This window comes from Fringilla coelebs (genome assembly GCF_963513975.1).
Source record: "Fringilla coelebs genome assembly, chromosome: 21".
NCBI classification, from domain to species: domain Eukaryota; kingdom Metazoa; phylum Chordata; class Aves; order Passeriformes; family Fringillidae; genus Fringilla; species Fringilla coelebs.
This window is the reverse complement of record NC_140047.1, coordinates 6,812,153-6,837,283: the sequence shown is the minus strand read 5'-3', so window position 1 is coordinate 6,837,283 and position 25,131 is coordinate 6,812,153. Positions and strand designations below refer to the sequence as shown.

Below are 25,131 nucleotides of genomic sequence, written 5' to 3'. Positions count from 1 at the left end.
ACTCCAGACCTGTCTGGACACAATGCTGTGCAGTGTGCGCTGGGGTGACCCTGCTTGAGCAGGAAGGTGAGACCAGATGATCCACTGTGATCCCTTCCAACCTGACCCCTTCTGGGATTCTCTGCTTCTCTGCCCGGTGGGGCTGTGGAGTCTGACCAGCACATACCCACAATGCAAGGGCACATCTCCACACTGAAAGTCATCATCTGTTTTATTAACATGTGGTTACATCCATTCATTACACTTATATTCAATTTCCCTATTTGGGGTGCAACACAAGCCTGACTCTGTGGTACAGCAGGGTTATTACCCACAGAATGGAGAGGTGGCTGCAATGTTAAAGGAGGATATGACCTTTTCTTTCTTCTTTGTCCCAAATACCCAGTTAATAACAGAATCCTTGATCTCAGGAGCACTGTTTGAATCAATGCTCTAATTGCGGGTTATTTTCATCCAGTGTCTTCTCCCCCAGGGATGACAACACCACACAGTGGTGAGATCTCCTCCAGGTGACTGAGGGTGTGGCTGATACCAGGCCAAAGACAGGGAAGGGCAAAGTGAATCGTGCTTGTTGCTTTAGGGAAGGATGTGCGAAGGTGACCTGAGGCTGGATCAGGCCGCTTAGTGGATGAACCAGAGCTGGTTGGGAGTTCAGCAGCAAAGCCCTAGCCGGCACGGGATTGCCTGCACGGACAGAATGCAGATTTATCCATACGGAACATCACTTGTGTTGGGAAAGAAGCACTTAATACTGATGGCAGCCCCTAAACGGGGAAGTCCGGCAGGACCTGAGGACACCTGGGGATGGCAAGGACACAGCTTAGCGCAGGACACGCTTTGGGAAAAATCCCCGGGGAAGGGGGAACGTGGCCCTGACCGCCGGTGCCGCGCCCGCCCGCGCGCCTGCGCCCCGCGCCCTCCGCGCTAACCACAGAGTTCGCCGCAGCGCCGGCCTGCGTGACGCGAAAGGCGCTCTGCCCTCCCATTGGCTGGAGGCCCCGCGCGTGCACGGGCGCGCCGTGCGGGCGGCGCCGAGACGCGGGCGGGCGCGGCGGGATGTCGGGGCCCAACGGAGACCCGCACGTGTTGGGCGGCGGCACCGGCGACGACGGCGACGAGGGCGGAGACACCTTCGAGGAGGAAGGTGCGTGGGGGAGAGCGGGGCCGCCATCTGGGGGGGAACCCGCGGCGCAGGATGGCCTGGCCTGGTCCCCTGGGCTGCGGGTGGCAGAGCGCAGCTGTGTCCAGATGTGCTCAGGTGTGCCCAGATGTTCTGCCGGGATAGGTGCCCAATGCCAGCGATGCACCCGCTGCACGGCAGTGGGGCTCAGGGGCTGCAGGGATTGATTCCCATCCAGCCATGGGGCACCGAGCTCCTACGTGTTGCCCTAGGATGGATTTTTTTTCTGTGAAAAAATTATTTTGTGCCTTTGCTGGTGTACGGGGTGCAGATGTCAGGAAAGAGGATGTTCAGGTTTCGAAACCACAGGGTAGATCATGTGGGCAGATCTGGGAGAAGTAGTCACGCATGGAAATAGGGAATTTAATGCAGCTGGGCAAATTCCACTTTGGGGCATTTCTGCAGTGCCTGGGTATGCCAATTCTGATACTGCCCTGTCCAGTTAGAACCAGCCCATGGAGAAAGTGAGACGACAGCGGAGCAGTAATGTGTACATAGAGGTCACTCAAAACTGGAATTCTTTCAGAGTAAACACTTTGCTACTCTTCTGTTGAAAATGGTGGAGCTGGGTTCTGCTGTTTCCCAAAACATTCTGTTCCCAGATGTGACCCACACAGGTGATTTTAGGAGTTTAGGTGTCTGGGATCTAGCTGCAGTGAGAGGACAATAATTTCTGCCCTGAAACACCCCAAGTGTGTTCACTGCTTTGATCACCACAGTGATTTGTATTTCATATTTTTTGTAGAGCTAAGAGACACAGTGGATGTGATGGAGAAAGTCACTAAATTGGATCTACATCCTAAATAATTGGGTTGTTCAGTTTGTAATTAACTGGGCTTTTTGTTCTGAAGGGCTGCTGCTATTTCCTGGTCTAGTGGGGCTGAGGCTGTGGATCTCTTCCTTCACCTCAAGTAGGAAACCTGATTTTTGTCAACTATTCTTGTAAGAATGTAGAGGAGTTAAGGCAATTGCCATGCTCCTGCTCAGTGTTTCCAATAGGGATGTGGTTATATTTCCACAAAAATCCACCAAGCTTGCAACTAACAGAAGACAAACAAAGGTTTATACAACTTATTTTTAAATGGGTAAATTTTTTTCATTTCCCAAAGCTGAAGAAATTATATAACCTTCATTTAGTTTTAGGCATGGAGAAAATTAAGCTTCTGCTGTGATTACAAACTTCTTGCCAAGCTGATGAATGTCCCTTGCCAGAAGTAGTTACCATGTCTGCTTGGGATCTGCTCACCATTTGAATATGGTGCACCAAATTGAAGACCTGTAACTTGTGTACCTTGAAAAATGCTGATAGTTTGAAAAATGCTGTTATCTGCCACCTTTTTGGAAAGCATGTGTTTGTGGGATTGATTTTTAATGCAAGAACGTCATCAGTGCTATCGCTTGTAGTGCCACCTCTATGTATACCTACAAGGCCAAACTTTTATTAATGAGCTCAAATGCAACATTACACAATTCTCCAAAGAATTAAAGGCTGAAACACTCTGAACAGCTCCAAAGTTATAAGGTTATAAGAAAAGGAGGATAATTATTTTTTTATAATGAAAGTTCTTAGCTATTAATAATGCAAATTCCTTCAATGTTTAAATATTCACAGTTCTTTTAAAGCTGCTGGAAATGGCAGTGCCTGGACCTGGTGTGCTGGGGCACCAGGACACCCTGACAAAGGGGCAGCTGAGAGGGGCAGAGCTGGTCTGGGCGATTTCAGCACAGCCTGACCCTCCTAAGGGTGCCCAGAGCACATCCTCATCCTCCCTCCTATCTCCACACCCTTCAGCTCAGCCCAGCGTTCCAGGCGCTGTGAGTTTCACACTGGGCTCAGAAGAGCTGGGTGGAGAGGAGCCAGCCCCAGCCCATGAGGCAGGGCTTGTCCCACCCACACAGGCATCCTTCCCTGTCCTGCAGCCCCTGATCCTCACAAACATCAGCCCACAGGTCACAGCTCCACCTCTGCCTCCCTGCACTCACCCAGCTGTTTGCCTTCAGAAAGGAACATGGGACTGGCTCCATCTGGGGTCCCCTGCAGCTTCCCAGGGGTCCTGAATAACCTCTGCAGTTTATCTTGTCTGTTTTTTCAGTTTTGGTTTTTGTTATCTTCAGGACTGTGTGAATATTGCTTGGAGAAATCCAAAAGCAAATGTTGCAGAAGCAGAGCACTCTTCAGCTGGCTCACAGTGCTGACACACACCACTGTGAAATGCCATTATACTGAGGCAAACTGCTGCACTTGAAACAATGCTGTGAATAAGAAACTGTACCTAGAGAACCAGCTGCCAGGATCATCTGCAGTGAGTCTAGGTTTAATCTGAAGTACCCAAAGCCTTAATAGAGCATGACAATCCTGTGGCTGAACTCAGTGCCCAACACTTACCTTCCTGTGGAAATAATGGTGCCACTACCAGCACTTTTGGGCTCATCCCCTCCTCCTGCCACAGCCATGATGGCTGCACTCTCGTGGCAGCCTGACTCCAGCCAGGTCTGAGTGAAGCACACCCCAGCTTGGAAGCCTGACCCAGTTCACAGAAAACAAACCCTATAACATGCTGACAACATGCCTGTACTATCAGAAAAGGTGATTCCAAAAGCAGCTAAAAAGGCTGACTGGTCTTTGGGATTTATCTGGTAGTGTTGTAGTCAGCACTCAGCCTGTGGCTGGCCGTTTGTGTGTGAGATCTGAGGCTGTCACAAGGCTCTGGACTGCCCAGGTACCTTGCCTTAGATCTTGTTACCAGTGTTCCAGCTTCCCATTGGCCTAATTTGATCAGGGAACAGAGCACATGCAGGATTCAGTTGCATTTTAGTTGACCCACCTAGGGGCAAATAAGACACAGCCAGAATGCTGTGGGCATGTTTTGCCAGAGCTCTCGCTGCCTGCTCTGACTGCAGTGACTTTGTACTTACATTGTTCAGTCTCTCATTTCCCTTGATTTTAGAATATGCAGCAATAAACTCCATGCTGGACCAGATCAACTCCTGCTTGGATCACCTGGAGGAGAAGAATGATCACCTACACATCTGCTTGAAGGAACTGCTGGAGTCCAACCGCCAGACCCGGCTGGAGTTCCAGCAGCAGAGCAAGCAGCTGAACACAGGAGCTGATGTGCAGGGATCCCAGCCTCCTGCCTAGAGTCTGATCACACACACTCAGCTGGTGTTGCTAAGGGGACAGTTACTGGTCACCAATTTAATGTAAAACTTGAATAGCAGAGGTGCCTCGTGTCTGTTACTTGTTCCTTTCTGTGTTTGTATCCTGCCATTCATCTCCATGTTCTGTTTTCCTTTAGCTGTGAGACAGGTGCAGAAGCACAAGGGTGGGTGTAGGAGAGCTGCTTCTTTCTGCTCCCCAACATGAGCCTGCCACTCAAACTTGGTTAAAGCTGGTTGTAGGAAACCTGAGCCCATGCAGGTAGTTTGCAGGCAGGCCCTCTTCACAAAGTGGAAAGATGGTCTCTGCTCTCTTTTCCTTAAACCCAAGCAAGGAGTATTATGGCTTACCCCCTTTGGCAGGGGCTGTCCTGACTCCAGGCTTGTCCCTAAGTGTAAGGAGGGCCTAGGCCAGCTGCTGCCTTGAAGCTACAGCTTCTTCTCCCTTAGTCACATTAACTGTGATGTACAAAATACTGGCACATGGTTCCAGATCACTGGACATTTCTACTCCATTCCAAGCAGATAAGACAAGCTATCAGGGTGATGTTTCAGACCATTGTAACTGGGAGCTGCCCCACTCCTTCAGCTGCCATTAAGGACCAAGGTGTGGAGAGGCAGAGCAGCGTGGTGAGCCCCCACCACAGCATCAGCAATAGAGAGCAGAGCCCTCCCTCCCTGTACATTCTGACAAGGCATGAGAGGTCTGGTCTGTACTTTGTGATCTTGTCGCTATATCCTAGAGCCAGCACTTTTGAAGCAAGTTTTATTGTTCTACTTATGTAGAGTTAAAGGAGTTTTTTGAAAGTTAAAGAGGTTATTTAAAAGAAATCTGTTTTATTAAAATCAGTTTGAAACAAACTTTGTTCCTGAGAGTCTCCACTATGAGAACAGATTGGATTAAGCCTTGTGGTATTAACAAAGGACCAAGGTGCATGTTTTTGCCTAGCTTAGGACTTGTCTAAGACTGCTTGTCCAACAATGTGTATCTTAGAAAGGAAAGTGTTCTGAGAAGCAGAATTCAGCAGAGTATCCCAAGAGATAAACATTTTCTCTGCCTGGAAAGGAAATGAGAGGAACTACAAAGAATTCTTAAGTCTGCATCCATCACTCTGTGAAGTTTGTCCCCTATGGAAATCCCATTACCATCTTCTTTCAGGTTCAACAATCCAAGCCTCAGTCTTTCCACGTAACTGCTGTATCCCAACTGTACAAGTAATAAGCAACACTATCCTGTATTAGACACGCTAAAGCCAGGCTTATTTATTCTTAAAATAAAAACAGCAGTAAAGTTGAAGGTTTTGCTCTATTAAAAGACTCAGAAAATAAACATTTCCAGCAAATATCATATTGTAAAGGGCTCTCCTTTAAGGCCACTCTATCTGGGTTTGCGCCTGGAAGAGCGTCTGCACCCAGCAGAGGTGAGACCGCCTGTCTCACCTTTGGCGAGGGAGGAAGGCTCTGCTGCTGCCTCCTGGCCTGCATCTGCTGCCTCCTGTCCTAAGCCTCCTCCACTCCCTGGATCCTGGTGGTCGTCTGTGCCTGCCCTCTGCCTGGCTGTGTTGGCTTCTTCCTCACGTCCCAGGGACTCCCCTACGGTGTGGCTGTCCTCAGAGAACAGGCAGTCGGCACTAGTGGCAGTGGACTTGTCCTGTAGACTTTCTTCTTCTACAACCATGATACCACACACATCATCAGTCACACTGGCCAGGCTCTTGCCCTCTGGCCTAGAGGTGGCCAGCTCACCCTTACCCTCCAGAGACCTTGAAGTTTGTTCTTGCAGGGCTGACAGCTCTGTGCCCTCCTTATCTATCCCATGATCATCATTCATCTTCTTGCTGGTAGGTGCTGTTGAAGCAAGAGGCTGTTTTGGATCATCCAGCAATTGGGAGCTGGAGCCCTGGGAATGCAAAGGAGCCTCGGGGTAGGCAGTTGTGGCACGATGCCTTCCTGCCTTGTATTTCTGTAAATACAAACAAACCAACGTGAGAGAGAAGCCCAGCTTAGCTCCTGTCACTGCAGCAAAGCAGCAGCTGGTCCAGGAACACCTGTACAAAAACAGTGGTGAGTGGCAGGGGCACGAGCGATCTCAGCAGCTCCTGGCCTGGCTGCTGAGGCTCTCAACAGAGAAGGGTCAGCTCCTGTGAGGAAAAGTTTATTAAAAACTGAAGTTCCTCTTGCATTACTTAATGCTGAACGAGTGCATGGCAGACCTGTGGTTCCCGAGACAGAAATCATGATCTGGCAACTGTTAATGTCAGTCAGACTCAGGACTCTGTAGATGTAACAGTGCAAGTGACAGCTCCTGCTTCAGCTACTGTCAGGACACATACCCTGGGCATGTGAGGCTCTGCACAGCCCTCAGCTACTGCTGTGATTTAATGTTTATCAGCCAAAGCAAGGCTTAAGCTGAAAGCTTTGTATTTCCTCACTCTGTTGATATAATCTGCACAGTCAGTGGAACTGTTGACAGGAAGGCTACGATATCATATCCATTATATCTCGTTACAAGTCACTGGGGTTTTCCACACAGTAAAGGTAAGCGTATCATCAATAAAATGACTCATTTGCATTCACTATCATGATGAACCAGTAGAGGTCTGTAAAGAGATTAAAATGGCTACTACGCATGTTCTAGACTGGATTTCAAGAAAACAACTCACTGTAGCTAGCTAACACATAGCAGGAACCCAGTCTTCAATGCCCAGAGAGATCGTGACCTAAAGGAACAAACTCAAGTTCACTCTTTCCCACAGCAGTTCCCTTCATAATCAAGTCCCTTTCAGCTGCCTGCTAAAGGATTCTTTTAACTGGCACTAGCATTACACCTGACAATATAAGGAAACAATTTCAAGCACAATGCCTTTCACCAGTCTGCAATTTGGAATTACAGCACATCTGACAGGCAGCTTTACATTGTAATTCAGTTTATCACTGCAGGCTTGTTCTTCCTCTGTCCTCAAATCGTGGGATATGAACAATAGCATATCACACTGGAATTGGCTCAGTTGAGTCATACTGTACCCAAACCTAAGCAGGTCCAGGCATGCAAACTGGTGTCCAGAGTGATGCTGTAAATTGTCTCAAGAGCGCACAATTCTCTGCTTTGAAAACCTGTGCTGAGAATACCCCAGCAACTGGCAGTGATTTAACTCAGGCTGTGACAACCCCACGGCAGCCAAGAATAATAGTTATCTGCCTGCAGACATGTAAGTCTGGTCTCATCTCACGAACTCCCCAGGTCATTCTGGCATGCATTTGAAGAGCATCTGATTTCAGCTCTAAGTGGGCCAAAAGAGTGACATAAGTGGTTGCTGCTGCAGTTTCACTCTATGCTGATCTAAAACAAGCCAGGAAAACAGCAAGTCCAATTCCTTCATTCCTGAAATGACTAGCTGCAGGAGTAGGAGAGGATGAGCAACCATGAAGGAACAGCTGTGGTCTCCTCCCATTCTAAATCCACTGCTCCAAGTGCTGGCAGAATTCTAAAGCACTCCACCCCTTCCTGGAGGCAGTAGTGGCCAACTGGGAATAGTTTCTTCTGTCTGAAGACTAGAAGAAAACCATGAAATTTTGGGGGGTTAGGGGCATATGTATGTGTGTTTGGGGTTTTTTTAAAACACTATTTTAAAAGGTGGTAGGGAAGCACAGCAGTTTTTGGGAGTACATTGTGGGTGCAGGCAGAAGACCAAGTCGATGTGGGAGCCTCCCTCCTTGCCAAGGACAGGGAAGAGTGCTCTCCCATACAGGAGGGCCCAGGCAGTGGTAATGGGATAGGGCAGAAAAAGTGCAAGTCCTGTGTACCCTCCACAAGTACTAATCCAGGCCCCTTACCCCCTGGCAAGTCAACAAGGACAGAACAATGGAGGCAGATTCCAGGCCAGCCCAGTAGGAAAAGCTTTAGATACGAAAGCAGCTTCTTTAGGTGGAGCCAGAAAAGCAAAGGAACAGCATCAGTTTGCAGAGCTTTGTGCTAAGGAGTTTCTAGGAAAGGACAGCAGACAGAGAGAGACAGATAGACAGACAGACAGACTTCCTCTTGCAGGCTGACCCTGGGGACAAATGGACTCTCACCAGCTTGTAGATTCTATCACTCTATAAAGAGTCTGTAATGTTAAATTTTCAGATTTCTGAGGTATCTGATTTTACCAGGCCTCTTCCTGGATGAATCACACCCACGCTTTTGGCTAAAGGAGCTGTTCTTGCAGTATCACACCTGGAGATGCGTATGCACCAGCTTTCTTTACAAGGAACAGCCTCTCTCTCCTGCTCAATCCCACCTTGACCAACCTGTAATCTAACAGAGAAGAGGCCTAGGCTAAATGACAGACTCCACAGGTTCAGCAAACAGAGCGGACACTCTGAGGAAGATTCCCAGCCAGAAACAGGCAAAAAGATGACAGCAGCAATAGCTGGGAAGCAGGACTTAACTGGTTTTAGATCTACAAGGGCCAAGGGAGACAAAGACAGAGCACACCAGGAGAAAGCTACAGCATAATGGACACCAAGGATGATGGAAATGATCTGGAGACAAGACAGCTAACGTGGTGGATTCACTGGAGAGACACGCACGGGGGAAACAAATGCCAGGCCATGCAATCGCCAAAGGGTCTAACCTGAAAGTTCTCAAAATGCATCAGGGACTTGCAGTGTGCGAGCCGGGCAGCGGAGTCGCTATGGTAGAATTTGTGACACAGCCTGCAGAGGTAACCTGCGACGGGGACCAGAAAATCCAGGCCTGCGAAACGGGAGGGGAAGGGAAATCACAGATCACATTGAATGGAACTCAAATAATGAAAGCATGTTAAAAGAGAAGGGGGATGGGAGTAAAGAAGGAGAGGTGGAAAGCTTTGCTTCTGTTAATCAGGGATTTGCAAGATGACTTGCTGAATATCTCGTCTTACCATGGAATGGCTGTGGTTGATATTCAGAGAGAAATCTGGCTGCCAGAGCAAAGAAACTACACAGAGCGTTAAGGGGGGAAAAAGGGAGAAAAGAATACAATGGAAAACTACAGAGAACATGTGATCTAATGTAATGGGATCAAACCAAGCAGAAGACAGCAGGCGCGCAAGAGGAACACGCAGAGAACATTCACAGCATGAATCATTATTCCATCTGCCACACGATAGTGGAAGGTTACAGCGATATGGAAGATCCGTGTAAACAGAGCTCTCCTTGGGCACAAAACAGCCTCTGCAGAGCTGCCCTCCTCAAACACGAGTGGCCGTTAGGGGTCTGAAGTCAGTCGCTTACAGGGTGGGGACCAGACACGGCCATCTGGAGGAACTACTGCCCACCAGGCCAGCAGCATGGCTGAGGAACTGCTCGGTACAGCGTGGGGGTTCTGAAGCGGAGGAAACATGCATAGTTTGGGTCTAGCAGAGAGTCTGATACTGTCAGTGATGCTCAGTATCTCTCTGCAGGCTGCATTTCTGTTGGAAAGCATTCCAATCAATATGCTTTCCGACTCCATCTTTCCAGAGCATCCCTCATTTGCTACCTACTTTCTTTGGTACTCCTGCCCTGCTTGTTCCACGTCCTACCTTAGAAATGTATCTGGCTCTCATCCTTCTTCAAAGCAAAAGGTAGTTGACAAACATCAATCACATCCTCATGTTTTATCACACAGTAATAAAGAAACATCCTGCTTTCAGGAGAGGTTCTTCTCCAGGCAGCAGTGACTGGCACCAGTCCAATGCAGATGCTGGAGCACCATGGCCCAAGAAGTCATTATAACAGTAGGTAGAGACCATCCTCTCCTACAGACAGAGCATGTGACCAGAGAAGGCTCTGTGGCCCTTTGTGCTTAACTCTGCTTGCTTACCATAGGCTGTGTCTGGACAATACTTCTCACTTCCTTCGTAATCCTCCAAAGACACTTCCTTCAGCCCAGTCTGGAAACCGAAAGAACATTAGTGCCTACTGTATCTATGGCAATTGTCAGGCTCTTGCATTTTTCTGGTAAGCTTGGGAGCAAAACAGAAGATTCACATACTAGTGACAGAGTTACACAGCCTTTGATCAGGGGCAGATGCAAATCCCAATGTCAGCAGACCACTTCATTACAAGGGTTAAAATTACTCCTTGCACTCCAAGCCTGAAGGAGCTTAGCCATGTATCTCCTTCTTGGTAACTGCTCTCTACTGTGACTGTATTTGTCAAGCTAAACCTCTACACATTTGCTATCAGACCCAGATACTGCTGGGGTGTTCAAAGAGACTGTATCAATACTGCTTTGTGCTCCTCAACAGGGTTAATATCTGAAGACACCAGAAGCTGTACAGCCCAGCAGAAACACCTTTGTGTATACCACACATAGTGCCTGAGTCTCTTCCACATCACCCTGTGCCCTTGAAGAACCTGAGAATCCCACCCTACTGCTGTGCAAGACTGAGCAACTCTTGAAAGCCTGAGCTCAACCAGCCTAAGTCATAAGATCCCACAGTAGATTCTCAGATAGGTCATTTCTTCTTCTGTTGCACAGCATACCTGCTTGGCAGCAGAATCCTCATTCTCCATCAGCACTACATCATGATCTTCCTCCTCACCAGCTCCTCCTTCCTCCTCCTCCTCTTCCTCATCATCATCTTCAAAACAGCCAACAGCATCCACAGTGATCAACTCCTCTGAATCTTCTGGGCTCCCCAACTCCTTCTCTCCTAGCCTAACCTGTATGGCACAGAAAAGAAAGATCAGGTCAACTTTGCACTTGCCATTTAACCAAGGAAGAGCCCAGACTCAGGACAGATTGTATGTGATGAGCAGAAGGGACTGCAAGAGAGGCATAAAGCTCTCTTACTTCTAGACATATCGAACACTTTCTCCCTTTTTCACGCAACAACTAACAACTGAAGTTCAGCAAAAGATGAAAATTAAAACATGGTTGGAAGAACTGCACATCTTCCTTTCAGCCCCACAGCAGTCAGGAAAGCAGAAAGTTATTCTGCTCTGCAGTGTAGTTGCCTCCAGACCTGCACAGCTCTCCATGCAGGCATATTACCTCTTTGGCTTTTTGTTTGTGCTCAGGGGACTTCATATGCTCCACAAACTTGCGGGGGGTCTTGAAGTGGCGGCTGCAGACAGTGCAGAAAGGACGAAGTGAGCGTTTGGCCAGCTAAGGAAAGAGGGACAATTCTGTAAGTCACAAGAGGCACTGCTTTGGAGGAATGCAGATGAATCTTGAAACAAAGTCAGCCCCTCATCCTGGGAGACCACAGAGAAAATTTTTTTTCAGCAGAAAGGGCTCCCTAACTCTTATCCACCAAAAAGATGAAAAACATGCAGAGCAAAATAAGTGTGTCTAAAAATAGGTGTTCTGTCACTTCTTCCCTAAAAGTCAATCAATATGCTAGCCTGCCTGAAGTTTAGCTTAAAGAGGCTGCCCACTGACTTCTCCATTCAATTGATTAGGTGAGTATGATAAGCCATATTTCTTAAGAAAAGTCAAGAATTACAGACTAGAGGTGCCTCAGACCCTACTGACACATCATGACAACTGTAAGCTCCCACAATGCCAGAGGCAGGAGGTAACACTGCAGTGCCCTTAAGGAGGGAGTTACTGGCAGAACATAATATGCACCCTCCACTTCAGTCTTCTCCACTTCTCCTTTGCTGCTTGGGGAGCAGGAGGTGCTACACACTTCCATTTAATCCCCAGACAAAAGGTCAGTACAAAATGAAGTCCATGCTATGGCTGTTACCTTGTGCTCCTGGGTCCTGCGATGTTTGATGAGGTCCCCTGTGAAATGCACCTGACACGTGTTACACCACCGCTGCTGGGTCTCTCTGAAGTGACAACAGATAGAGCTGTAAGTCACACCTTTTTCATTCTCCATGGAATGCTGCAGGTAGCAATCTGTCCCTGGCATTGTTTTCTTCAGAACTCCTATCTTTACAGGCTCTAATTTATGTTCTCTACTTCTCACCCACTTACAAGGTTGCTTTAGCTTGTGCTGACAGAAATGCACCAGATAAAACAGGTCTCCTACTTAATCTACTGTATTAAAAACTACACAGGTCAAAGTCAACTCTGGTATCCTTCAGCAAGATAGAAAGTTGCCTGAAGGAGATTAAGGCCATTGAAACCAGAGGGAGTTTGTACATTACCTTAAACTGAGAAGCGCCCTAGTGCAGTAAAAAATTTTAGAACCCATGTAGGGCCACACTCAGATTGAATTTTCTACTGCAGACCAACACTTACCCATCTTTTCCTGCTAGCACCTTCTGCTGTTTCACCATGGGCAGTAGTGAAACAAAACAAACATTGCTCATGTGCTGAATCTCCCCAAGTCGCTGCTGGTGCTGAATTCCAGCCATGTGGGATTGGAAATTCTGAAAGAGAGGTTAGGAGAAAAATCCTTTTAAATGTATCCAAAACACAGAAAATAATAGGTAGAGCTATGCTTTCCTTTCTTTTGACTGCTGTTTAACAATGAAATATAAAAGCTTAAGAGCATGGCTGCCTGTGGATCCGCCCACATTCTCTCTCTAGCAGGTTGCTTGCCAGCTCTCAGGAGAGGTTTATTTTATCTGCATACTTGTCATCATTTCTTATGTTCCTTGCTCCTAAAACATGAGTCCTTGCTAACAAGAGATCAGCCATCTAATTCCCATCTCTTGACCTGTCAGACCTGTGCATTTTTACCTGCTGACTGCAGCAATTGGTCTTGCAGATGTAACAGTAGAATTTAAGGACAGATTCCGGGTTGGGATCAGCTGTGCCCACGTCGCAGGCCCAATGCCCTGGTTTCAGAGCTGTTGTACTGATAGCTCTGCTCTCACTGCTCTGCTGAATAGTCACTTTCAGTGAACCTCCAGAGCTCAACACCTGTCAAAAGAAGGAGTCAACATTAAGTTCAATTCCTCAGTAGAATAAAACTTACACACCTGCTTTTTGTATGTCAACCTGAGCTCTTTACCCTTTAGGAAAATGCACTTAAGCTTGAGCCCACAGGAGGCTGATCAGGACTCTCATACACACTCCTCCCAAAGCTGCTAAATCAGCGATCCCTGTGTCATAGCACCAGCCCTATTAGCACAGATGGCTGTTTCTGCAGCCTCTGCAGCCACTGTATGATCCAGTCTCTGGGGACCAGAGCCACAAACAATTGTTGCTAAGGGACACAATCAGCTCGTGTTTCTCCAGCAAAACTAAAGCTTACTCAGCACAACACCTGATGGAGTCAGGAACTCAGACATGGGCAGGATGATACACTTGATCACATCAATAAACATCTCCAGTTATGGAAGACTGTCAAGTCTGATTCACACCTGAGGTTAAATCTTTGTCTGCTCACAACTTTACACAGCCTGAGGTCCTGATTTAACATATAGCATGGGGGCCATGTATTTAATGTAAAAGACTCTCAGGTTGCATCTTTTAACACCACCTGGATCTTTTTACATTTGCTCTTTAGCCATACGAAAGATGTATTTAGCTATGGCCCTCCACACATAGAGTTTTAAGTAACTCTTTCTATTCAGCTTTCTATCTTTCCAGCTGAACACAAAAATCTTAATGAATGCCCCATCCATAGGCAGCAGTAGGTAAGGAACAGGCCAGCAGAAGTACAAAAGCAGCAAGTCAGAGCAGACTGCGCACTAATTGCAGACATATTATGCCTTATTGCCAGGGACAACAGCTTACAGCAGGAGACAGAGCTCCAGACGTGGGTGCCAGCTGGTTCCCAGTGGCAACGGGCTTCTCCAGGATGGAGGGGGAGGTTGTATGTTCTGCACCACCCCTGCATGGAGCAGTGTCTGCTCACCTCAGGAGCCTTCGGTTCCTCTGAGAATTTCCTCTCTCTGGAGAGATCTTCAGCTGAGTACTCCTTTGCACTGTCTGTACCTAAGAAGGGAGAGTCCTTTTAGCAGTCTTAAATCAAAACAGCAATGACAGGAACAACAGAGCAGCAGGTGAGTGAAGTCAGGGAGCTTTCCTCACAGCACTGTTGGCCATAAGCCAGTTCCCAAACCTTTCTCCTTACCCTTAATAATTAAGACAGAAACATCCTATCATTTGCCTTTGGCAGGTAACAGATATTAGGGGACATAGTTTGTATTTGGTTTCTAGATTTTATCCCCCTTTCCCCATCCTGTACAACTGGGGGAAGAACATTTCTGTAGACCCACAGGACCAACAGGTTCAGTTCCAGCAAGGAGTGTCCTAAGAGTTCAAATCACAGGGTTCAGCAACTCACCATCAGCTTGGACATGGGTGCATGAGACTCCTGCTTTCTTGCTGTCTGTGGCATCCTCTAATGCAGACTCGCCAGTCACACTTCAAGGATATCAAGAAAAGTACCTTAATTGCCATGTTACAGACAGGAGTTTCAAAAGGCACACTAAAGCACAGGCTGGGGTCTAACCTACCACACTCTCCACTAAACTCCCAAATCAATAAGCTACTGGAAGGGGTATTTCAGGCAAGAATTTGGCAGGAATAAATAAAATCATGTAGAGTGGGTGTTCTAGAATGGATTCAGAAACAGCAATAATCTGGACATGAAAGCTACAACTGATTTCTTGGTTGGCTGCCCTTTCCTGCAAGAAGCCTGAAGGGAATTAAGTTCATACAAGAAATATTCTCTGTAAGAGCTCTGAGAGCTCTCTCCTGTCATGACTGGTGACCTGTAGGGAAATTGCAACACCTGGACAGTGCTCCTGGCTGCTCTGTACATGAGAGAAGAGACCTATTAGCACTGAAGGAGTTCTGCATGGTGCCTTTACAGGGATTTCACCACAGCTGCCTGTTCTATTCATACCAGCCATGTTTCATTTCAGAGTCCCTACAGCTCTGCTTGTGGGGGAAGTGAAACTCTCTACAAGATGCAAATCAAAAGGGCCTTGCTTTTGGTGATCTGCTAAGGAGAAAAGCACTCCTGAGGGGAATTTTGAAAATAAATGTCTGAATTCCAGAGGGCACAAAGTGTTCTCTGCAATCTCTTTCTACATCCCCCATTTTTCTGTCAGGGCTAACTTTCCACCATGACTTGACTTGTCTGCTCTGAGGGCGGCTCAAATTCCCACCTGCTGGTGTCCTTCTGCCAAGAGGGAGCAGCACCTTCTGCACAAGCAGGACAGCGGCTAGCGCAGGTAGCGCGTCCCGCTATCCGCGCACGAACACCGCTTAATTTATCGGATTGATCAGTGATAGGGGAACTGGGTTACACAGCTAGAAATATGCAGCAGGGTTTGGGCACTGCAAACACGAATTAAACAAGAGTGACTGGCATTAACATTATTTGTCAGGTGCTGCCAGCAGGCTCAAGGCTAACGGTACCACACACAGATGGTGCCAGCACTCAGGGCGAGGGTTTGCAGCCTGAACTGCAAACCTAAGGAGCGATCTAAGGGAGCAAAAGCAACCACGAGCATGAGTTACAGAGGAAATGGTATTCTATGGATACTTGTCATGCCATGCTAGAAGTGGGTGTTCAAGGAGGATTTGAAGATGATGAGTGCTTTCTGCACTGGAATGAGGATGTTGTTCCAGGTGTACAGATGGTACATAGGAGCAAAGGCAGAAGTGGGAAAAACCTGAAATGAAGAAGGAGGCTGGTATTTCTGGCTAAAGGGAAATGGAACAATGAAGCATGAAATACAATTTTATGAAATAGATGGGGGGAATGCCCTTCTCATTTGTGAAGGGCAGTATGAGAACAGTAAACTATTTTTTTTTTCACAGATCCATCATCTGTTCATTGGAAGATACTAGAAACACTTCAAAAAGAAGCTAAGGAATAATCTATTCTAGGTAAATACCAGCCATAATATATGCATCAAATCTGGCAGTCCCTAACTGCAGCTTAGGAAAGAATTTTCCTAATAGCTGGCTTGCTGCAGTGAGAGCTGTCATTCCTCAGACTTGATTCTTGTTTTCAGTGCATGTAACAGGACTTTGATTAATACCCTGCTAAATATTAATGTAATTAAAATTAAATTAGCTTTGGCAAACAGATTAACAAAGCATGCACTCAAATGTATTCCACCTAGCTTTAATTGAATTTATTCACTTTCTTGCTAATCAGAGTCCATAACTCACGACAGTCCCCGAGCACACAATATTTACCACTCTTTAATGTTTTACTTTGATGTTTGGATACTACCTTGATAATGTAATCCTGGAATATTCCCCCTAAAGCTAACCATTAATCTGTAATCTACAGATGGGAAACAGCGAGGTGAGGAAACTTGTCCAAAAGCAGGCGGCGAATGCCTGTCAGGGAAGGTAAGAGGACCCAGGAGTCCTGACTCATCGTCGTTAACATATGCTGGAGAATTCTCAAGTCAGTGCCTACAGAAATCTGTATTCACTCCTTCCTCTTCTCCTTCCACACCAGCCAAGGGTGACAGTTCTGGGAGAGGAGCAGCCCGGTGCAGATGGCAGCGGGAACTCCGCGAGGTGCCTTCCCACTAGATGGCAATGCAGCCCTGCCTGTCCCTGCCGCACCCTCGGGAGGCCGGGAGAGCCGGCATGGGCCTGCCAAGGCCAGCCTGACGCGCATCCCCGGGGGATAATAGGATTGCCTTTGTCTATTTTTACCCAACAGACAGAGATACTGGCGAGGCAACCTTTGCAGAAGGGATACAGAACTCAACGCTCATGGATACAGGCTTGGATACTAGCGAGTATTGATTCCCGTTCCTTTATCATTTCTCAAAATAAACTACCCTCTTGTACACCTACTGTAACCTAATATATTCCAAGGCTTTCTTTCCCTTTCTGCTCATTTCACTTTTTTGACATTTAGGGAAGAAACTTAGAGAAATACACCAGAATAGAAAAGAACCTCTATGCTTCTTACAGGGATCTTGGCAGAAGAACACACGAGCAAACTCAGCTTTGTTGCACATCTAGAGGAGCTGCATCTCTCATTTTTCATTCTCTCCCTAGCAGAGACCCCACAACACCTGGTATCTCAGCAAGCACCACAAGATTTTCTGAAGCAAGCTGTTCACAAGCATCTGAAATCCCTCTTACATGCTAGACATCAGGCCAATAGGGTATACAGCCCTAATTATCAGAAAATAAAATTAGACAACAATTCTAAACTCAGTAACTATCTCAATACCCCATTCAATAAATACCTCTTCAGTCTTTTTGCTGCAGGCTCAGTGTTCAACACAGACTCTGCTGGAGTTCTTGGCTCTGCAGGAACACAGAAAGAGACTTCCTTAGCAAAACAGATCATGCTACCTTGGGTGTGTTCCATATCTGAATGGCAAATGCCAATGAGGCTCTGTTAGAGCAAATAATACTAAATAATTGCTTATTCTGAATTTATGAGCTGCTCTGACAAGGTTAGATAATGACCTCAAATATTTGAGCTTTATTGCAATGTCACTGTATGAGGTGTTGATCAAAAAAAGAAATCTGTGTTCATATCTACTAAATGGGTCTCAGTCCTGTACCTAAGTGACAAGAGCCATGATCATGGGAACATTAATATAAGCCAAGGTGCCACATCTACCTGACAGCAACCAGTTAATAAGACAGTTTTCACTGCTGCATATTCCCTGGTCACAACCTCATCAATGCCTGCAGTTTTAAATCGTGCACTCCTCAGTCAGAAATGACATTCCCACATCTGTGTTGTATCTGCCATCAAGATACTCAGTGCCAGCAGTTTCTGTTTTGACAAGTGGGGCACCAGGACTTTCAACTCATCTTTTTCTTAGCTGATTATAACTGGTTCTGCTTGATGTGTTCGGCTGCATGAGATGTTGACTTCAGCATGGGTAAGGACATGTGAAAGCTTTAATTTCAGACCAGTTTTCTTCCCCCCCCCCCCTCTTAAACAGAGCTCAGTGTCAAAGGGACTTCTGAGAGGCATCCATGCAAGAGAAATGGAGTCAGCTCATAATAAAAAAAAAAATCAGGTAAAAGTGGAACATGAAGCACATAGCAGAGGGCTATCAAAAGCAGTTTAAGTATTTACAATTAGAGAGAAACATAGCTGATGAAGCCTAAAATCATCTCCAGTTTTTGCTGCAGGATTAGTCAAGAGATGTTTATCATATTTGCAAGCAGTTATTTCACTACAGGCTCCCCCTTACCTGTGGATGGTGAGGAATTGTTCTGCTCTGACCCTGCTTGCATTCCCTCTGGAATTTCCATCTTCTCATCACCTTGTGTCTGAGATGAAGAACCAAGATCTAGTTCCCGCTTCCTGTCAGGAACCCTCTGGAAGTCCTGTAAAGGGCAGAGAGTCACTACCATCTCTTAGTCCTTAACACACACTGCCTAAAGCCCCAGAGTTTTACTGTGGGGCAGGAACAGGAATTCCAGCGATAATGGAAAGGAATAGATGGTTCACAATGGACTGCCCCGCCTAAGGCAAGCTTACATGGCCAAAGAGAGCAAGGTATTTCAGTTCCACAGGCAGTCAGGACACGTCCCCAGTGTTTTAAGCAGCAGCTGTAGGAAATCCAGCTGCTTGCAGAGGATAGGATCATGCCAGAGGAATGCTGGCAAGAGGTGCATGGGCAGGGAAAAGGACAGTCCAAAGTAATTCCCCTTCTTTTGACTCTGGAGGACAGTCCAAGAGTGAGAGTTTACCTTATCCATCACATATTTTTGACAGAATGGGATGAAATATACCAAAGCTAATCTAAGAGGAGGCAAGTAGCAGTCATCCCAAGAACCATTTCCAGGATACAAAAGACATCTTAATGACGGAAAGTGAGAAAGGTTTTCACAAAACAAGAACTGTAGATTTTACAAAATCCAAAAGGACATATATGAGTCCGATCTTAAAAGGTGGGAGAACAGCCCAAAGAGGCAGGGTGTCCATAGTAGGAGCAAGTTGCTTGAGAGGAACAAACTGCTTTGGAACAGCAAAGCACTTAGCCAAGATTTCTTCTATTGTAATTACTTTCAAGCTGATACCTCTAAAGGCTCCTTTTATATCCTAGGTTTAAACAGTTCTATCATGGAGAATTCTCTCTCTTGTGCAAGTAATGACAAGAAACCTTTGCATCGTAAATGTAAATATGGACCACAAAAGCCTTTGGGATGGAATGATTTCTGCATTTCTGTGTCAGCAGCATAAATGTAAATACGGACCACAAAAGCCTTTGGGATGGAATGATTTCTGCATATCTGTGTCAGCAGCATGGTGCAAAACATTATTTTCTTTGTAAGGCTCTCTCCTTTCTCCTTTGTACTCCGCCTACCATACACTCAACAATGGCAAGTGTAAAAGGAGCACAAAGCTCCCCAGCAGTTGGAAAGCACAGTCCCACCTTGCGAAAGGTCCGGTTCTGCCGCTGGAATGGGAGGCTGGGGAAGCCCAGCCGAGCTGGCTTTAAGGAGACCCCAACAGGTGGTGGTCCCAGGAGGGAATGTCTTGTAGCCTGAGGGAAGAACTGCTGCAGTGCTGGCGCTGTCATGTTAAATCCACGCAGGTTTCCTATAAATGCAAACACAGCGTTTCACCACCCTGTGCTGCGCAAAGGAGAGAGAAAATCTTCCACCTGAACAAGCAGCAGGTAGAAGGGAAGGGCTCTTCCACACATGACCCTGTCCTTTCCACAAAGCATAGGTGCTTTGTGCTCTGCCCTCTTCAGCACACTGAATGATTTGATGTGCTAGCAACCATTACTATGGATCAGGCTATTTAATTATAATTGCCACTCCAGGCAAAGATCATTAGAGCAATTATTTGATCTGAGCACATTAGCACTCATGATTGCAACAAACAACGTCTCGTTTTACAAAAACTCTCTGTAAAAAAAGGAAAATTCACCCCACATTTGTGCAGCTGACTGCCCACACCATAGCTTGAAGCTCTTTAAAACAAGCCAGTAATACCATTTCATTTAAAACAACCCCAAACTTAAAAAAAAAAAATCCCACAGTCCTCTCTGCCACCTGGTTGTCATGCAAGCTCAACATGTCAACCTCAACTCTGACACTTGAGACTCCGCCATTTCCAATTATAATGCTCTCCTTTCTGAACAGTTCAGCATCCACAGACTATTAACCAAGTGTCAAAAATTTCTTCTGAAGACAGTCCTTGTCACTCCCATTTCAGGTGTGAGGGAATGGAGAGGCCCAGATGCCTCAGCTATACCTTCAGAAACCATCCATCATTCAGGGAACCTGGACTTAAATTGCCATTTTTCTCTCTCACTTGAATTAGTGCATACTCCAGCCTTTTAGCAGCTGTCAAAACAGGGCAGCAAAGTTTGGAAACAGGCACCCAACACCTGAAAAACCAAGCTACACTCTTAAAAGCCTGCAACACAATAGGAAGTACTCCCTACGTTTGTCTTCAAAAGCAATCTAATCTATTATTACTTCCCATATATAATCCCTTACTGTAAAAGGGCACACCTATATTAAAAAAAAATTAAATCTAACACAAGAAATCATCTTCTGCTCTCGGTTTGACACCTTTAAAGAACCACACATCTGTTTCAATTTGAAGTATTTATCTTTTCCTATTCCCACTGCTGAAGCCACACACAGCCAATGAATTATTTATGCTGATGCTTCCCAGGGACAGAAATGGCACAGCATCAGATATTCTTACATGTAATCCAAACCTGAATGGCCAAAAAATTCACATCACTAAAAAGGGCCACATAGACATTGGCAACCATATTCCATGGTACCTGTGGCTACCTGAGGTAGGTGATTGAGAGAAGTCACAACTGCATGGAGAGGTGAAGAGGAGCAACACTAAGACAAAGTGCATGTAAAGTGTTCATTAACATATCTTATCCTGCTCTATCTAATTAGCCCCAAGCCCTCCGCACACTATTTAAATACAACTCCTCAATAAAAGATTCAGGGAAAAACGTCAGCTGACTGCAAATATATCTAGAAGGAGCATGACTGACTGAAGGCTGGAATCACAATTTTCCCTGACAACAATATATGTACACCAATCACCAGAGCATGGCTTGTCCTTTCTCACAGTCACTTTCCCTTCAACCTGAGAGAGATCTGTGGAGAGCCACTGGAGTCACTAGAGAGCCCTCTCATTAAATGGCCAAGAGAGAACAAAAGGAGAGTTAACGACATGCAGAATAAATCTTTTGTCTTCACATCTGGACATGATTCACAGGCAAGGTAGAAATTGCAGGCATTAATCTAGACTAGGCACTTGAAAACTATACCAGGCACTGATTTTCTGTGTTGAAAAGAACTATCAGGTTAAGACATGAGCAAAAAATAAAAACCTATCTTTATTCCTATTATCTTTACATTAGTAATTCTATTATTAAAGCAGCTTCATAAATTTCTTTTGAAAACACAAAAAGAAAAGGAAAATCCACTTGTGGAAACACAATAACGGAAAGACAGAGATATTGCCCACCATAGAAATTACAGTCACTTCAGAGAATCAAAATTTCATAACACAATTGACACCCAAACCATCTTCTACCTTAATATCCTGTATTTGTTTGTACTGCACTAACTTTGGACAAAGACAAGAATCTACTGCAAACAAGGTTAGTGTGTACATAACAGATAATTAAATAAGTGGCCTTAACCTTGTAACCAAGAAAAACAAACAAATAATCAAAATCTCAGTATTTGATCTAAATAGATTGATGAAATAATACTTGCTCCATCAAGCCTAAAAGGGAAGGCATGTATTTAGCATCTAACCTGATACCTCCTAGTGCTATTCCCAGTTGTGAACAGCTGGGGACATGTGATTTTCAGCAACTGAAGAACCTCTGTGCTTAGGACTACGGACTAATTTAAAAAGGAGATGGGAGAAAAAAAAAAAAAAAAAAAGACAACAAACAGAACTGCCAAGTACAAGAACTGCACTGGTTCAGCAGGAAATAGCCATGGTATGGTTTCAGTCCAAGAGGATGATTAAATAACTCCAGTAAGTAAGCGTTTCCCATAACGACAGTACCTTGCATCTGCTGCATGAGTAAGGCCCGCTGAAGCATAGGATTGGCACTGAGCAGCGATGGCTGATTTGTTGCCCGTAAGCTCAGCATCTGTTGCTGCTGCGGTGGCGGCAAACCCCTGGAAAAGAAGGCATCAATCATGAGAACCCAATAAAAACTGTGCCCTTCCATTCCAGGCATAAAACAGAGGGGCAAACAGCTGAAAGGCTGATATACATGCGTGAAAAGACACCATGCACTGGCACTGTATCCTCTTTCCTCCACTCTCCTGGAATTTCCAAAGCTGACAGATTGTCTATCAAAGAATTTGAGGTCAGAGACAACTCCTTAGCACCAAGCCCACACAGAGCCTCCCAAGCAGCATAAAAAAAGCCCAGGAGCTGACTGCGGTTCTACAGAATTATGCAGCACCCGTCAGGAGAAATGAGTGATCTAGATCAGCAGCTACATTTAACACGACAACAAAAAAGTTCTAAAAAACAGAGTTTTTGCAGTAGCTTAGAGCTCGTTTTCCCAAAATCAACACCTCCCACACGGAGCCAGACAGGTCAGAACTGTCAGTGGTGCCCCCTAACTGCAAGAACCAGATGGAAAAATAAAGCACGGCCTTCATATTTAAAACACGAGGAGGAAGAAGCAGCGGGGAAGAACTCTCCAGTTCTAAGGAGGGTGGAGCAGAGGCAAGAGAAAAGTCTGAGGAAACTGGCAGGCACTTCTTCAGGCGATTGCAAGGTCAGGCCCACCTCTATGCACGCTGCTGACACAGCTGAATCTGTCAGAGCTGAAGAGAGGTACAAACATGGATCAAAATATCCACCCTGACAAAAAAACCCAACCCCTTTAACAGAATTCACAGCAGCTCATCTTCACATTTGCTGCTCTAGATTGTTCCAGCCTCTGAGCCGAGATATTTATACCGCAAAAAACATACTTTTAAAGGTGTAAGATGCAGCCGTGCTATCTAGCAGTCAGCCCCTTACTGGCATTTTAAGTGCAGCTTTTTTTATAGCATAAAACATATAAAAATGGTAAAAAGATTTGCAGGTTCATATTTCTGGTAAAACAGAAAATTTCCCACGCTTACCTCAGAGCCAAATGCTTTATAAGGATAAAGTAATACAATAATTCCTTAAATAACAAATTAAATTTCTTCTTAAATTCACATCCCATTGCTTTGAATTTGCAAATAATCAGGCTTTAAAGATAATAGTAACTGCAAATAAATGCATTATTTCAGAGAATTTGTGCTGGTTCTACAAGTCTCAGCTCATCGGGGACAACTGCTCCTATTTAAGTTGTTTCAAATATTGTATTTTTTTTAGGAAAATCGTGGTTATTTTCTGGCAAATGTTCTTTCTTCTTTCACAAACAAAACACTATTTTCTCCATCCCGTCCCTGCCCCACCATGCTCAGCCACAGCCTTAGCGCTGGTGCCACTGCAGAAATAAGTTCAATCATCGCACCCACACCAGCAGACCCAGCCAGAGAAAGCAAATAAATAAACAGTTTAAGTTCAACAATAAAACAATAAAGTGCTCGTGTCTGCTGAGGGTGGCTCTGCTGAGTGCTGCGTTTCTGCAGGAGAAGGCGTTTTCCCCGAGCCCCGGCTGCCCTGCCCGCCCTGAGGGGCGCGCTCGGCTCGGAGCATCCACCCACCCAGCGCTCCTACACGGACCGGCCGGGTCACCCACGGCCTCTCGGGGACTCCAGTCCCGGACGGCGGACAGGGATCCCCGGAGCGCTGAGGGGACACGTCGAGACCCCACAGGGGCCGCCGCCCTGCCTCCCACACACCCGGCCCCCTCGGTGCCTCCAGGCTCGGCCCCGATCGCGGCCCGCGCCCCCCAACCCCCGCCTGCCTCCCTTTGTCGCCTTCCCCACCAGGGGAGGGCAGCCCCGCGCCAGCCCCGCCGCGGCGAGGCCGGACGGAGCGCAGGGAGGCGGAGGAGAGCGGTCCCCCGGGACAGGCCCCGGATCCCCGGCCTCGCGTAGCGGCGCTTACCGGCCTCCCTGCTGCGCCGGAGGGTGGTGATGGTGCTGCTGCTGCTGCTGCTGGAGGAGGTGCTGGAGCTGCAGCAGCTGCTGCTGGAACTGCTGCTGGTTGAACATGTCTGGGGAGCCCCGAGCGAGGCGAGCCTGAGACAAAATACGGGAGGGCGAGGGAGGCACCGGCTGCGGGGCTGGCGCGTATCAGCCCAGCAGCCATTGAGCAGAGGAGCCGCCGCCGCTGCCGCCCATTCATTCACTGAGCCGATCCCCCCCTGCCGCCTCCTCCTTCCCCCCAGGGTCATCGCAAGCGGCAGCCTGTGGAAGAGGTTTCCAAACCCCACCTCCCAAAACCGCTCCCACCCTCCTCTGCCCGCGGCGCCCGCGGCTCGTCCCGCTCCCCGCGGCGGGGCCGCGCCGGCACCCGCAGCCGCTTCCCGTCCCTTCGCCGCCTCGCCCCGCCGACACTCACGGCGCAGCCCGCGGCGATCACCGCTCCCCGCCCGCCGCCTCCATCTTCCCGCCGGGGACAACAAGCACCTGCCCGGCCCCGCTCCCCGGCCCAGCCCAGGCGGGAGGCTGCTCCTTGGGCAGGGCTGCAGGACAAGGCCGCCCCCGCGGGGCTGGGGATCACCCCCGGAGCCTCCTCTCAGGTCGCCCCAGTCCGCAGCACCTCCATCCCTCATTCCCCGCGCAGAGACGGCATTGAGGCTCCCTGTCCCTCGAGAGGGCTGGGAGGGAATGGACACCATCTGCCCAGGGCTGGGCAGGGAATGGAATAAACTGCTGCACAGGAGAAGCAGATGGCATCCAACAGCGTGGGCTTTCTGCTCTTTGTTTTTTTGTTTTTGTTTTTTTGGTTTTTTTTTTAATAGTCCAGGGGAATCTTTGGTAACCATCTCACCGAGAAGATGGAAAAAGC

The 25,131-nt window shown here is 47.0% G+C and overlaps 2 protein-coding genes across 5 annotated transcripts; one reads left to right on the top strand and one right to left on the bottom strand.

Annotated features, from left to right (window-relative positions):
* Positions 1-1,015: 1,015 nt before the first annotated feature.
* BBLN (bublin coiled coil protein) lies at positions 1,016-4,329 on the top strand. The gene is made up of 2 exons (XM_084219546.1): positions 1,016-1,144; positions 4,129-4,329. Exons 1-2 carry the CDS (start codon positions 1,057-1,059, stop codon positions 4,320-4,322), a joined length of 282 nt encoding a protein of 93 aa, XP_084075672.1. The 5' UTR covers positions 1,016-1,056; the 3' UTR covers positions 4,323-4,329.
* Positions 4,330-5,703: 1,374 nt separating this feature from the next.
* Positions 5,704-24,763, bottom strand: CIZ1 (CDKN1A interacting zinc finger protein 1). Of its 4 annotated transcripts, none has more exons than XM_084219542.1 (16): positions 24,682-24,763; positions 24,226-24,359; positions 22,225-22,340; positions 19,589-19,755; positions 18,401-18,536; positions 17,432-17,492; positions 14,542-14,621; positions 14,110-14,189; positions 12,987-13,169; positions 12,543-12,673; positions 12,043-12,127; positions 11,343-11,456; positions 10,832-11,011; positions 10,167-10,236; positions 8,956-9,077; positions 5,704-6,302 (listed from the first exon to the last, which is right to left on the bottom strand). In XM_084219542.1, the coding sequence occupies exons 2-16, from the start codon at positions 24,330-24,332 to the stop codon at positions 5,718-5,720; spliced, it is 2,217 nt and encodes a 738-aa protein (XP_084075668.1). In that variant the 5' UTR covers positions 24,333-24,359; positions 24,682-24,763; the 3' UTR covers positions 5,704-5,717. The 4 variants fall into 4 exon arrangements, with proteins under 4 accessions (XP_084075668.1, XP_084075669.1, XP_084075670.1 ...); XM_084219543.1 differs by having other exon boundaries at positions 24,226-24,403; positions 24,682-24,713; XM_084219544.1 differs by lacking the exon at positions 24,682-24,763 and having other exon boundaries at positions 5,704-6,007; positions 6,092-6,302; positions 24,226-24,469.
* Positions 24,764-25,131: the final 368 nt, after the last annotated feature.

What these genes read in the sequence shown, in the direction of transcription:
- BBLN (XM_084219546.1), top strand. Translation starts at nt 1,057, where the DNA reads ATGTCGGGGCCCAACGGAGACCCGCACGTGTTGGGCGGCGGCACCGGC. An exon ending in AGACACCTTCGAGGAGGAAG is followed by an intron (nt 1,145 to 4,128) that starts GTGCGTGGGGGA and finishes CCTTGATTTTAG; the next exon opens with AATATGCAGCAATAAACTCC.
- CIZ1 (XM_084219542.1), bottom strand. Translation starts at nt 24,332, where the DNA reads ATGTTCAACCAGCAGCAGTTCCAGCAGCAGCTGCTGCAGCTCCAGCAC. An exon ending in CACCCATGTCCAAGCTGATG is followed by an intron (nt 14,190 to 14,541) that starts GTGAGTTGCTGA and finishes CTCCCTTCTTAG; the next exon opens with GTACAGACAGTGCAAAGGAG. An exon ending in AGGATTCTGCTGCCAAGCAG is followed by an intron (nt 10,237 to 10,831) that starts GTATGCTGTGCA and finishes TTCGGTTTCCAG; the next exon opens with ACTGGGCTGAAGGAAGTGTC.